This window comes from Bidens hawaiensis, unplaced genomic scaffold (assembly GCF_021521415.1).
Source record: "Bidens hawaiensis isolate Kalapana, Puna unplaced genomic scaffold, B.hawaiensis_p1.1 tig00041907_1, whole genome shotgun sequence".
NCBI lineage: Eukaryota > Viridiplantae > Streptophyta > Magnoliopsida > Asterales > Asteraceae > Bidens > Bidens hawaiensis.
The window spans coordinates 14667-29398 of record NW_027505750.1 but is presented as its reverse complement, the minus strand read 5'-3'; the positions used below and the strand labels follow the sequence as shown (position 1 = coordinate 29398).

The window sequence follows — 14732 nt, the reverse complement described above, 5'->3', positions numbered from 1 at the left end:
ACCTGTCTCAAGATAATAAATAATTTAATAATAACTAAAATAAATATTTGAAGGAATATACTATAGTTTAACCAAGTGTAGATAGGAGAAAGATACAAAGATGGTTAAGCTATAACAGTCATCAGTATATACTACACATATGTTTCACAATTATAATGGTAGATAAGTTACATTAGATTTGTACTTTGTATCATAGATCCCAAGTTAGGCATTAAACGGTTCCTGTTCATTGTGAGTCGATACTGACATGAGAATAGAATAGTATGGTCTAAAAATCGTGTCAAACACATAAGCATGAACATGACAGAAGTTTTTTTGCGTGTTGACACAAATAAGTCCACTTTGGGGGGGGGGGGGGCGCACGTGGGGTAACCTAGATCGGGTATACTGTCGGAAAAAGAATACCGCCGCCTATTTAACTTGGAAATCAGGTGACCTGATGAATATAACTATTGAAGTTGGACATTCTAGTTGTTTGTGGGCCCTCAATCTCACATACTCAATAAGCAATCACCTTATTTACTTTATTTAAAAAAAAAGGTTTTGGGCTATTTAAAAGAAGTATTGTCTGTGATCAACAGCTTTTAGGGTAGTTTAGAGTGTAAATGATATGAAAGCGTACAACACAATTGGTGAAAGTTAAGGTACTTGAAAGGATCGCATATCCCTCCCTTAACCTAAAGTTATATGTTTTTTTTTTCAAGTTATAATCTTACAACAACAACAACAACAACAACAACATAATAATAATAATAATAATAATAATAATAATAATAATAATAATAATATTTATCTTTCAACTGGTTCGGGCTGCTTATTCAATCCTTAAAAAAGAAAAAAAAGAGAAAAAAAATATTGGGCTGAATGATTAACAGCTAACTTTTTTTTTAAAACGACGACTTTTTTATATTTAGCCTATTATACTTTCTAAATTTTGAATAGCTCCGATGCCACACTCCGACCACACTAACCAAACCAACCATATTCAATTCAGTTCCAAAAAAATATATAAACTAAGTGATTGCTGTCTTATTTATCTTCCTTAAATTTAATGCCATCAGATTATAATAAACATTTTCTCGGTGTTGCCTTTGAATAAATTAAGATATTGCGTTACCAAAGAAAATGTCGGGAAAAAAGTGTGAAATTGTGAAAACGCGTGAAAGAGAATTGAGTTACAAAGATTGGGTCGGTGGAGTTACACGTGACTACTTGAGGAATCCCGACATGGAGTTCCTCAAACACCTCATAGTATCTAACCCCACCACATCCTATTCAACATCGTTTACTTTACACTGCATTTCGGGTTTAAAATACGATAAAAATAAATAATAAAACTGAATAGGGAAAGAAAGTAAAAAAAAATTATGTACTTAAAAATATTCTTGAGTTAAAATAAAAGAAAATGAAAAAAAAATTAATAACATTCTTGAGTCAGATAGAAAGAAAAAGAGAGGAAAAAAATTATAACTCTCAAATTATGTCCTCATTCTTGAGTTAGATGAGAAGCAAAAGATAGGGTAAATTAGTAATATTGTATATGACTATCAACTTTTCCTTCACAATCATGCCATATTTGGATGGAAAGTTTCGGAGTAAAAAAGCCATAATTTTTCTTTCTATTCTCTTTCTTTTCTTAAAAAAAAATGAATGAAAAATGAAAAAATTTTCTTAATTCTTATCCAAACCCTTAAATAAAAAACTCAAGAATGCAGTGTTAGCTTTTTAAAAGTATTTAAGTGTAGAAATTACCCCTGTGGTCAATATCGTTTTGCAGGAATCAATTGTTGGAAGTAATTTCGGACTTCAAGTCATAGGTCGGTGAACTTGAGAGACCGATATTGACAAATCAGTCATAGTTGGTTATATTTCCTAATTGTTTTGTAATTATAATTGGTAATGTCTTTGCTAATAAGTTGTACTGGTCTATATAAACCGCGTAATGATTTGACATTAACGTGTGAGATGCAATCGAGTTAGGGTTCATCTAGATGCAACTAAGTTAGGGTTCATCATAAGTCAAACTGAGTTAAAGTTTGACAGATTGTAATCAGTTTTTTGAGTTATATTTTCTGTTCTGATTAATATAAACGAGAGTTGGTCGTATAGTTCATGTTTTTTTTATCGATCGAGACTTGATCAATCATGTGATGGTCATTTTGTAGATATCACCCCGTGGTTAGCTTTTTTGCAATAAGGGCTCTACCGTGTACCCATAATTAGTTTTTATGTGAAAGACCGCTATATTCTTGCATTTGCCAACCCTGTGGTCGTTTAATGTTTACATTTTATAACCCTCGCTGAGTTATATGTTTTGAGGAGCCGCTGCGGCGGTGGCGTTCAAGTGGTGACAGTGTGGTGGCTCTTCATTAATGAGTGAATATTTCACACCTTATAAATTATTCCAATTAACATTCTTATTTCTGTTTGTTCTTGAAGAAATCCCAATTATAATAAATGTTAATAAATGTTGTGATGACGCTAAAGCTACCAACAAAAATTTCGTCCATTTTGTAAGCAAGGTTGTTGCAAATTTGTTTCCAGAGGTTGTTAAAAAGTTGTTAGGCCAAGGACCTGGAAATCAGGTCACATAAGAACACCCGTAGTGAGACGCATTCCCCACCCCACACATGGGCTTCTTGGAGGGTTTGGAAAGAGAGGGAGGGGGGTTCCCACACAACGTTGGTGGTGAAGGCTTTTAATTGATGGGGTGAGAGGGTTGAGAAAATTGGAGGAGGTGTTTTTATGTTTTATTTTTAATAAAAATATTATAATAAAATAATAATGGGGTTGTAACATCTAGGAAAAACCCATATTTATTTTGGACTAAAGTTGTCAACTTTGAAAGTTGAAGGACTAAAAATATTCTCAAGAAAAGTCATGAGAAAATGAGATGAGAAAAATAAACATTTCATGTTAAGGAAACAAGAAGAAAATTCCATCCCACATGGAAAGATGGAAGAAAAAGAGAAGCATTCCTATGGGTGTGTATAAATAAGGAATAGAATTTTCATCCCACATGGAAACGAGAAAAGGAATGGAAACTCTTTATAAGGAAGCAAGTTTCCATAGAAATTTTTAATGTGGCTAATCACTCTCCATAGTCCTAGCGGAGGGTGCGAAGCACCCGACACGCACGCGCACGGACACGGACTCGGGCGATGGGCGTAATCTGGCGTTTTGATGACGCACTTGCATTTTTTTGATAAGGGGCCGCTTTAGTATTTTTGGATAGTACAAGGACTGGAAATGAAAATCTGAAACTTGCATCTTCGCGATACGCGAAGTTGCAGATCTTGCATATTCGCGATACGCGAAGATGCAGAATTTTAGCTATAAATAGAGGGGTGTTTGGCACATTCCAACTCACACCAACCACTTCACTTTTCACACGTTTTGCATCGTTTTGCGTGCCGACCTCGAAAGGCGTACCGACCTCGTGAAGCGTGCCAAGCTCCGAAGCTCTGACGGTGTAAGCTCTGTTACGCGATATAGAGTAGAAGTGCCGCTCGATCAATCATAAGCATTTAACTCCAAATACCCGTACGAGGTAGAGGTTCTGATTAAGTTATTATTTTATTATTATAATAGCTTAGACTATAGTCGGAGGTATAGCCCGAACCTTGATTACTGATAAGCATAATATAACTTTTCATAAGCAAGGGTTATAGTTAAATAGTATTTCTTAATGATTAAGAAATATACTATTCATTCACACAGGTCAAGTAATGTTTCTTCTTGAAAAAGAAACCTGATATAAATGTTTATTCCTGAAGAAGAAACCTGATATATAATTAATAAATAAACAAAGGGACTAAAGGTCCACATGTTTTGTACAAACAAACGAATTGTCAAGGTTACAGCTATACAAAACAGACTACGAGATCTGAAGCTAGATCGTAGATCTAGATATTTATACAAGTGTTATTCTCATACTATAGGTCTGAGATAACAATCAATCAATCAATCAGTAACAGAAACTGATTTACAGATAGGGGTCAGTAACCGAAACTGATCAATGTCAAAAACTAATTTACAATCATAAAAGGTTCACACCCAAACTTTTACAACTCTTTTAGAGTCTGAACTGGTTACATAGGATTTACGAATCCTTAAAACTTTGTGTTACAATAATGATAAATGGGCATACTCAAATTAAGAGTATACATGTGTCTGGATTCATACATACATGGTGACTTGGAGTTCCCCGAGGCCATGCATATCATCAAACACGCCTCTGGTAGTATACGGGACTGATTAGAGAAATGATATTGTGTATATGATTAATTGTACATGTACTTAGGGTAATTGTAACCCAATTGAGTTGGGTGCCTAATAAGTATTGTCACAAAGGTATTGTTATTGTTTACACACTGGTATTATTGAGTCAACGTCATTCACCGGCTGTGTGCTGACGTATTTTTCTCCCACATTTCAGGGAACTGTAAGAATATAGAACTGACAGGCAAGACTGATAGAAGATTGGAGACATAGTCATTAAAGGTGATCTAATGGCTTAGATATTTTATTTAAATATTGTAAAGAATCACATTTTTAAATGACAGATATTTGAAATATCGAAGGGTATTCAAATCCTCAATTTTAATATAATAATATTTTTCAAAGGTTTCCGCTAATATTCAAATGGGTATACTGACCCGACATTTTATAAATGAATATTATAAAAAACTTTCGCTAATAACCCGCAACTCTGATATATTTTCAAAACAGATACTAACGGGTGTCGCACCCAGGCCCTGAGTCGGGGTGAGACAGGTTGGTATCAGAGCCATCAGTCTTAGCGAATCAGGTATTTAAGTATACCTAGGCTTTGATCAGAGATAAGATTATACTGAAAACATTGGTATTCAATTGAGAATATCAACTAATATAATTACTGAATGATTAAATATGATACGGATAGGATTTGTAACAGCCCAGCTACCGGCGCACCATAATATTGTCCGCTTTGGCCGGGACATACCACCATCGCCTCACGGATTTGCTTTTGGTTGCCTAGGTGGAGACTTCCCAGGTGGTCACCCATCCTGATCCTACTTCCACCGGAGCACGCTTAACTGTGGAGTTCTCCTCTCACCCACTACCATTAAGCGCCCAAAACGCGTTATGATGGGAAAGGTATCCACCTCCTTATAAAGAAGACTTAGTTCTCCTCCCCAACCGATGTGGGATGTCAGTCCAGCGTCCTCGCGGGACCTGGCACCACAGGTCCGGCCCTGGCTCTGATACCATCTGTAACAGCCCAGCTACCGACGCACCATAATATTGTCCGCTTTGGCCGGGACGTACCACCATCGTCTCATGGATTTGCTTTTGGTTGCCTAGGTGGAGACTTCCTAGGAGGTCACGCATCCTGATACTACTTCCACCGGAGCACGCTTAACTGTGGAGTTCTCCTCTCATCCACTACCATTAAGCGCCCAAAACGCGTTATGATGGGGAAGGTATCCACCTCCTTATAAAGAAGGCTTAGTTCTCCTCCCCAACCGATGTAGGATGTCACAGGGGTAATAATTGGAAAGGATTTATCCACTACACACATTTTGTATATAATGCCTCTATAGTGACGTGGCGTCATGACGCACAACGCCCTCATTAGAGCGTTATCCACTACATATAGTCTAAAACCAATAATCTTTGTGCTAATAAAGACTCGACGCATCTAAGCATAAATCTTTTGTATCCTTTATTACTACTTTAGATTTTAGAATTACACATTTGATCTAGAACATACAAATATTTGTAAAGCGGTTGCGCGTATAGATTACAAAGCTTCGGGCTCGTTTTTTTTTTTTTTTTAATTTTCAAGTGTTTAACATAAAACTATTGTTACAATTCTACAAATATAAGTAGGTTAACCCACAAACCCGTTAAGTTGATATGAATGACTCGTCTAGTTATATGACATTAGAACCATTTTTACCTAGAATAGCTTGATGATTCAAACTCACTTGCTTGCTCTGTTTAGTAAAATGACCTAAGGTCCTGTTCGTTTCAAGGATTTGGAAGGAATTTTAGGAATTTTAAGGAATGAGATTTTAAATCTCATGAATTGATATGTTCGTTTCATTAAATGAAAAAATGGGAATGGAAACTAAATCTCATCAAATCCCACATTTCATGGGATTTTAAAATCCCACCTATTTTATAAGGATTGTTATGGAAAATAAAGGATTGTTTTATTAACCCTAATCAGGTTTGGTTCGGTCGAAACGGGTTAGGGTCGGAATGGGTCAACTAAAAAAAGGGTTGTTTTGGTTCGGTCAGAACGGGTTAGGGTCAAAAGGTTCGGGTCAGAACGGGTCCAGGTCGAGACGGGTCAAAACGGGTTTCGGGTCGGGTTGTATTTATTTATTTTTTTTAAAGAACGAGGGCAAAGGCGGATACGTTTTAGTTTTTTTACATTTTTCGTTTTTGATTTATATTTTGAGTTATGATTTTTTTATTAATTTTTTTGAATTTTTTTTGGAGGGGTTTTTATTAAAAAAAACCCGAGAATGAAGAAGATTTCAATTCCAATACATATTAATCAACCAAACACATGATAGGGATTCTCAAACATTTCATTCCATTCCAATTTCAATTCCAATTCTAATTCCAAATCCTTTAAAAAAAGTACGTGAAACGAACGCGTCCTAAATGAATCAAACTTGTATATAAAAAAAATAAAGAAAGAAAGAAAATAAAGAAAATATAACCATTTTCCATTAACTCTTTTATTTTTTAAAGAAAAGTGTAACAGATTAAATTATTATCATAACTTAAAAATTAAAAAAATTAAAAAAATAATTATGTAAGAGAGTTATGATTTTGTGGTAGCACAAGACTGTCAAGTGGAAGCCGACGATATGGGTTTCGAAGAAATGATCAAGCCAAACTCTGAAGTCAGCGTATGCCCAGTCAAAATAACATTGTCTGGTCATAACGAAGCAACAAAGCACTCCAAATTTAAATAGTACGGTGACTTACACGTAAAAAAAAGTCACCGTTTTTAAAAAAAGTTGAAGACACTTATTATAAAAATAAAGAAAGGAGACAGAGAAACTAATGATAGATAGAGGAGTCGCCGTCAGTGCCGTCTTGCCAGAATTTGTTAGTAATAAATAAATGTGACCGCTAATGCTCACCGTTGGATCTGATAATAGGCGGCCACTGGTTCCTGCTTAGTCCTCTGGTTTCAACCCACCACATAAATTGCACTCACACGTGTACTTTCAACCCAACAAAATATTTTATTTTTTTACCAATTAAACAAAATCCGGTTGTAACATAATAATAATTCGATATAGTTGAAAACATACATAAAAAAAAGCTATGAAATAGATGAATTAGTACTTTTCATTAATGTATAATGCAAAAGTTATATGTAAGAAATGGATATAAATTTATTTAAGATGTGTTAAATAATATTTTTAGTTATATCATCTTTAGTTACTTTGAATAAAACTCCGACAATGTTACCATACCGGAATACACTAACCAGAATTTAGTAAAACCAGATACCAAATATTGTGCTAATATTGGCTGTATCACGCATGTTCGATGCCGGAAGTCCATTAATACCGAAATTGAATCGCATGGAAACCAAAAACAATAAAAATGAATGATGGTATCAGCGTTGTCTGGTAGGTATTGGTAGAGTACCGGTATTCAGCAAAAAACGTTGTCTAGTAGCCATTGGTACGATACCGATATTCAATAAAATTGTGAATTCTTGGTTTGCAGTAACAAAAAATACATTATTTTGAATAAAACTTCATTTTCAATAAAAAAAAGTATATCATAATGTTGACAAAATGATATAATTGTGTACTCGTATATTTCTTCTAAGTTAAAGTATACAAGTAATAAAAAATATATAATTAAAACTAAAATAATAAAAGATGTATATCGTTAATAGTATTAAAAGAAAACAGTGAGGTAGTAACCAGTATGCAGTACGGATTTTCTAGGGACATCGCCCAATTGTTAAAACACCGGCCTATACGACGCGTATAGACCTATTCGTGGCGTATATGCCGGTGTTTCTAGAAAATCCAACCAATTTTGTCTTATTATGTTTTTTTTTCTTTGTTATTTTGTTATTGTTATTATTATTATCAGTATATATTATTTATTTATTTATTTATTATTTAATATCCTTTCGGTGAAAAACAGTTAATACGTATATATACCAAAAATCATTGTTAAATCTGTACAAATAAAAGAAAATACGATAACTAGAACATAAAATCTACGTGAGGTCCCCCATGTCCATGCCCACGTCGTCGTCGTGGCCCACGAGCCCCCCGAACACGTCGCCAACGTCGGCGTCGTCCTCTCCCCTGCGCCTCGGCCCCGAACCGTCCGGGGCATCCACGTCGTCGCCCCGTCCGCGTCTCACGCCAGACGTGCTCGCCTCGTGGTCAAAACTGGAGGGTGGTGGCGGTGGCGGTGGCATGGTGTACTGCTGTCCAGACAGCTCCGCTACCCGACTGGCAACAAGCCAGTCGATCTGGCGCGACATCTGGCTCATCCGCCAGTCAATCTGGCGCGACATCCGCCGCATCTCTAACTCTAGGGCCTCCAACCTAGCGTCGATGGCGGGACCCAGACGCACCGCGCGATATGTGCGTGGAAAGTGCTGCGTCGGCCCCTAACAACAAAACCACATAAATATGTTTAATACGAAGTCGAATTAAAATAAACGATAAAACGTTAATAAATTAAAACGTACCTGAGATGCGCCCGGATCCTCACGTCTAGCACCTTCGTCGTCCGAATCCCCGCCGGCCCCCTCCCCCGCGTCGACAGGCTCATGAACAAGCTCCACCTCCAGTGCCGCGAGCGGGGGAGGCTCGACTAAAGGCACCAGGAAGTAAGGCGCACGTGCCCCGCCTCGGCCACCAATCGCTCCCGCGGGCCGTTGGGCCCGGGGAACGAACGCACAATGTGCATGCCGTCGCAACGGAGGTGATCCAGCGGGCTGGGAGGGGTTGGAGTGATACGCAGGCCGTCCACCAGGGCTCCATGGCCCAGAGATATCGCAAGCTGGGTGACGTACCCGCCACCCATCAAGGATCCTCGTCCCTGCCTGAACTGGTAGCCAACAAAATAGTCTGCAAACCCCCTAGCGAGGTTGCAGTGCCTGTGAGTCAGCAGACACCTAAAAAAAAACAGGTCGCGCAGGCTGGAGTGCTCCGCGCCCTGATTGCGACCCGCGATGGACATCGTGATCAGCCTGTGAAGGTACCTGTGTAATATAAGATAATATAATTTATTAACAATAATAATATAATATAATATAATATAATATTATATTATATTACTAATATATATTACGTTATACTAAACAATAGAATACATTTTAGAACGTACATGTGCAGCAGGTCCCTAATAGCCGAGACCTTGGAACTGGTGTCCAAGGTCCTATCCCCGAAGTCGTGATCGCTGATGGCCCGCCACCATACCCGTAGCTCGTCCTCCGACATCTGGTGGATGCTCTCCGTGTATATCGGGCTGCGTACCTCCTGCGCGGTGTATAAGCCCAGAGCAACCGCGAACTCCTCCATCGAGAAATAGACGTCATGCCCGAACATGCGGAAGTAAACCTCCGACTGTGTCGTATCGGTGCCTGGCACCCTCATCTGAATCTCTGGCGTACCAGGCGTACGGGACCTGCAATAATATAATATATAATAAGATAATATAATATGCAATAATATAATATAATATAATATAATAAAATATAATATAATATAATATAATATATTAAAAACATAACAATGTGGAGTAAACTTACGTAACGCGTATCGTGCTGTAAACCTCTAGTGTCAGCTCCCGGTGGGCTGATAGTGGCATACTAAAGCATCGGCTCCAGGGCGTATCCTGTCCAATGTACGCAGCCGCCCGCTGGTGCGTGTCACAAGACTCCAAAAACGACTATGATATAATCGTGCTGGGAAACGGGTGCATCTGGCGTAGGCGAATGTATCGTGTGTGGGCGGGAGAACCCTCATCAAACTGCACATGAGGGTAGGTAAGCAACACGTCGTTGCCCTCGGGGGGTCCGCGGCCCCGCCCCTGGCCCTGGCCCCGCCCCACCTGCTCGAGCTCGACCTCAATCTCGTCGTCCACAAACTATAATAATAACAAATAATAATAATTATTATAACAACAACAACAATAATAATAATAAATACTAATAATAAATATTAATAATAATATTTATAATAATATTAGTAATAATAATATATATAATAAAACAGAAAATAAAAAAATTATCATCATCAACATAATATTAAAAACCGACGGCCGTACTCCGGCCATTTTACGGTCAGACTCCGGCCGACGGTTTTATCCATCCAAACAACAGGATCATCATCATCACATCATCAACAATACATCATCATCATGTTAACATAATCATCATCATCAACATAATATTAAAAAATTACCTCCATGTCGTGTAGGTGTCGGGTGAAATCTCGTCGGCTTTTTTGGTATTCCGGTCCGTGTCCGTCTGATATAGGCTCGTGTGTGGATGCTCGGATACTCGGTTGATTGGGCGGGAGTTTGAGATTTTAAATTATGTGGCTGTTGAGCTACCGGCGACTGATATAAGGGGTCAATACGCCGCGTATAGGCCTATACGCGGTGTATTAGGCTTTTTTTTATTTAATTTTCATTATTTATTAGTATTTATTATTTATTAGTTATTAATATTAATAATAATTTGTTATTTAGTTATTATTATTTATTATTATTATTAATATTTTTATTATTTTTATTTTTATTATTTAGTTATTAATATTAATATTAATTTGTTAATTAATTATTGTTATTTATTATTATTAAAATTATTATTTTTATTATTTAATATTTATTATTATTATTATTATAGACTTTTTGTCCATTGATACAATGTCTTCTACAAGCTGTCTAGATCTACGTTAGAGGATTCCCTTAGCCAACCCCAGCGTATGTCTTCGTACTCCTTCAAACGTTGTCTGAACCGTATTTTCCATTCGAGCGCCGCCGGTACGGCGCTTCTTTCCCAATTAAGGTTTGGAGTAGGCATTGGGAAATCCCCTACCAGGTTGATATATATCCAATGATCACCTCCCCTGTTACCGATGCCTATAACCTGTGGATCCGGAACCAAGTCAGGACCGATTCTCAATGGGAAGTAAGATTCGGTCTGATTGCCAGCTAGGTTGACTAACGCACACGCGTATGTCTGAGCAGCCACGTGCCCGTGATCGGGTAAGCTGAACCAACGACTCGGCGGCGCCGGTTTGACCGTGTTGGAGTACGAAATGCTGGAATGCATCCAGCCGTACAATCTGTCATCCTCTTTGTTGAACATCGCCCTCCACCACCCTTCGTTCGTTTCCAGCTCGTTCTGCATCGCCCGCCTAATATCCGGCCAAACTTTCTCATGTATCCCCAAACCCACTGCGATTGATCAAAAACCGCAGTTACCGTCTGGGCGTACGCTTTTGATGTCTGCGACGAACAGCTGGGCCCAGCTAGGAATGACGCTCCTAAACGTTTCTATCGCCGGTACTTGCGCTGACGAAACCATCAAAGGAAACCCGAGGTGAGCTCCCGTAGGTTTCGATGTCTTAGGTCGTCCACGAGGAGTTTTAAACCGCGACGCTGACTGGGACAACGAACAAGTCAGCGAGGATGGGTGGGGGTTTCTTGGCTGGGCCCCTGTGACGAGGATGGGTTGTAGGAGCTGTGTCTGGGGAGATCTAGAGCGGGGGTGTATGCGCTGTGCCTCGAGGGATCTGGTTTTTTGGGACGCCCCCGAGCATCCTCTCTTTTTTCTGGCTCCTTCTTTTTAGATCTCCCTGGAATAGCAGACAAGAGCTTGGCGAAAAAACTTTTGTTTTGATTAAGGTTATCTATGGACGATAACGTATCTGTGATGTCCCGTAGACCTGCTGCGTAGTCTGGCTCTTCGTTCGGCGGACATGCTGGATCAAAATTAAGCCTCCTCCAGAACGGGTCAACATCCTCAATTGGGATACACGTGTCGTTAACTATGTATCCCTCAATCCAACAAGCACATGGCAGCCCCAAAGACGAATACAAATGGTGATCGCATGAAGCGCCGCCGTCACGCATCTTGTGTATCAACCCATACTCGTTCATAAGTATACCCAGAGCGTGAATCGACTCCCTGTTTATTAGCTTCTTCAACCAGACGTGCTGTCGATGTCCTTCCATGACCTTCGAACGGGAGGCTTCAAAAGATTTACCGATTTCTTTCATCTGCGAGTTGACCATTTTAAGGATTTGCCTGGCAATTATGTCGAGCGAGTTGTTGCTTCCATTGAGGTACCTTTTCAGATTTGCGTGCTGGCTCTCAACTCGGTTCGTCGTAGTTTCGGCTTTCGTCGATCCAGCAGGCTACAAACTTGTGTTTGTATGGATCCAGCTAACTCTTGCGAATGTATTGCCAGACCTCTGAAAAATAAAAGGCCACGTTATTAAGACGTATGTTTAGGCTATTAAAAACTGTTAGGTGATACGAAGGACTCACCGGCTCTATCGTCTCGTATCAAATGACGCTCCATGTTGAGGCGACGGTGGTCATACTCCTACACCGTCAGCGACTGATACAGGACCTTCCACCAGTACGCAAAGTCCGTCCCATTTCCGTGTTATATAAATTTTCTCCTTATATTCTCGGATATATGCCGCCTGCATAAATTTTTGGTGGCATTAGGGAAGACCGCGTCGCATGCGTTCATGAGGGCCTGGTCCGCGTCAGTCAGGATCACACGTGGCTCCATGCAGTCGTCGAGCATTTGTTTAAGTTTCTCCAGAGCCCAGCTGAAGTTCCTCTGCCGTTCCCTGATCACAAACGCGGCAGCGATACAAAACGACTGTGATGTCGAGGTCACACCGATAAACTGAACCAACGGCCAGTCGTACATGTTGGTGTTGTACGTCGTGTCAATCATCAGCACCTCGAGGAATGCACGCCACATCTTATGCGACTTACTATGACAGAAGAAAATTTTCTCTGTCCTGTCGTCAGTATCACTCTCTCGGGTATAGAACGTGAAACCGTTGCCTGCGAGAAAGTTTTCCAGCGCCTGCATTGGATGAAATAAAACTTTGGTAAATATTACAAGCACGACAAGTACACATTAAAACTACAAGTGTTTTGAACTACCTTCATAGGGGTATTGCCTAGTAGCCCATCCCTTTTAATCTTGGCGGTGTGGTTGTATATATCTTTTATTACAGGTTGCACACCGGGAAACTTTTCGCGGAGAGCTGATTCGATTTCTTGCGGCTTCACACCGGCCCTGTGTAAACTCTCAACCATAACCAGCTGGTCGGTGTTCATTTTTCTAAAAGACGCACACCCCTCCTTGAATTCAACGGGATCGTGGTTGTGAGTCTCGTTTACCACTTGAACCCTCCAACATGCACCACTCGAGTCGTACCTGCTCAGGATCTTAAACGGACATTTTTTGATGCTGCCGGTACGTCTCACTGTCGCCTTTATTTTGGGTTCGCCTCCACGATTGCATGCAAGGTCCACGGCCTTTTTCCTTGACCGCTAGACCACAACAACAAACCCATGCTCCTGTCCTCTAATTTTTACCCATTTATCCAGCTCCTTGCGGCTCTCAAAAATCTGAAACATTTTACGCTAATTCTTAAGACGTTTATTAAATAACATACAAACAAACAATATTAACTTAAACAAAACACACGGTGTCTTACAACATCTGTTTTATACGAAACCTTCACCTCGCGTATATAGTCGTCATTGTACACATCTTCGTTATTTGGGTTTGGCCCGGCTTGATCGTTTCGCCCGTGGTGCGATGAAGACTCGGTTCCATAAAACGAATCATTTGCTACCGGTGGCGGGTACGATGACGTTGGCTGACCTCCATAATCCGACCAGGCGACAGATGATGGGTACGACAGCTGACTACCGAAATCCGACACGAAGTACTCCTACCATACATAAATTAGAAATTCAAACAACAGTGCTAGTGATAATAATAAATAATAATAATACCTATAAAAAAATAAAATATAATATTTTAATAATAAATAAGAATATTAAAATAATAATAACATAACCATATATTTACAATAAGACTATATAACGAAACCTGGTTCAAGTTTGGCAAGTCCGGCGAGCCAGTGTTACCATAAAACTGTTCGGGCTGATAGTAAGGTTGTTGGGGCTGGGTATCATACCCGACATACTCCTAACAAAACGTAATGCAGCATGTGTTAGTAAAAAAAAAACTACCAAATTCATACTAAATAAATATATAACGAAACCTGGTTCAAGTCGGGTAACCACGACGTGCCAGACTGATCGTTAGCGGCGTAACTCGGCTCCTCCTCTGGAAATAAATGATTAAACCAAGACATTCTGGGTATATATAGTACAAATGTTGTGTTGTTTTTTTGTTGAACGTTGAGAGATACAACGTCTCCATTTATAATAAAGAAAGGAAATGAGGGAAGGGAGGGGAGCCGGGCTCCAATAATTCAGCAAAAGCAATGCGCCGCGTATAGGCTTATACGCGACGTATAAGGTATGATTTGACAACCTTGCCCAGCTTTTGCAGGGCAGGTTGGAATAAAACTAATACGCCGCGTATAGGTCTATACGCGCGTATAAAGGAGCTTTTCTAGAATAACCCACCAGCTTGTCTTGTTATGTTTTTTGTTTTTTTTTC

At 39.4% G+C, this 14732-nt stretch overlaps 1 protein-coding gene across 1 annotated transcript; it reads right to left on the bottom strand.

Moving 5' to 3' along the window:
- Positions 1–12674: 12674 nt before the first annotated feature.
- Positions 12675–13369, bottom strand: LOC143615125 (protein FAR1-RELATED SEQUENCE 5-like). Its single transcript, XM_077088346.1, has 2 exons — positions 13193–13369; positions 12675–13112 (listed from the first exon to the last, which is right to left on the bottom strand). Exons 1-2 carry the CDS (start codon positions 13367–13369, stop codon positions 12675–12677), a joined length of 615 nt encoding a protein of 204 aa, XP_076944461.1.
- Between the last annotated feature and the right edge of the window lie 1363 nt (positions 13370–14732).

What these genes read in the sequence shown, in the direction of transcription:
- LOC143615125 (XM_077088346.1), bottom strand. Translation starts at nt 13,369, where the DNA reads ATGAACACCGACCAGCTGGTTATGGTTGAGAGTTTACACAGGGCCGGT. An exon ending in TAGGCAATACCCCTATGAAG is followed by an intron (nt 13,113 to 13,192) that starts GTAGTTCAAAAC and finishes CATCCAATGCAG; the next exon opens with GCGCTGGAAAACTTTCTCGC.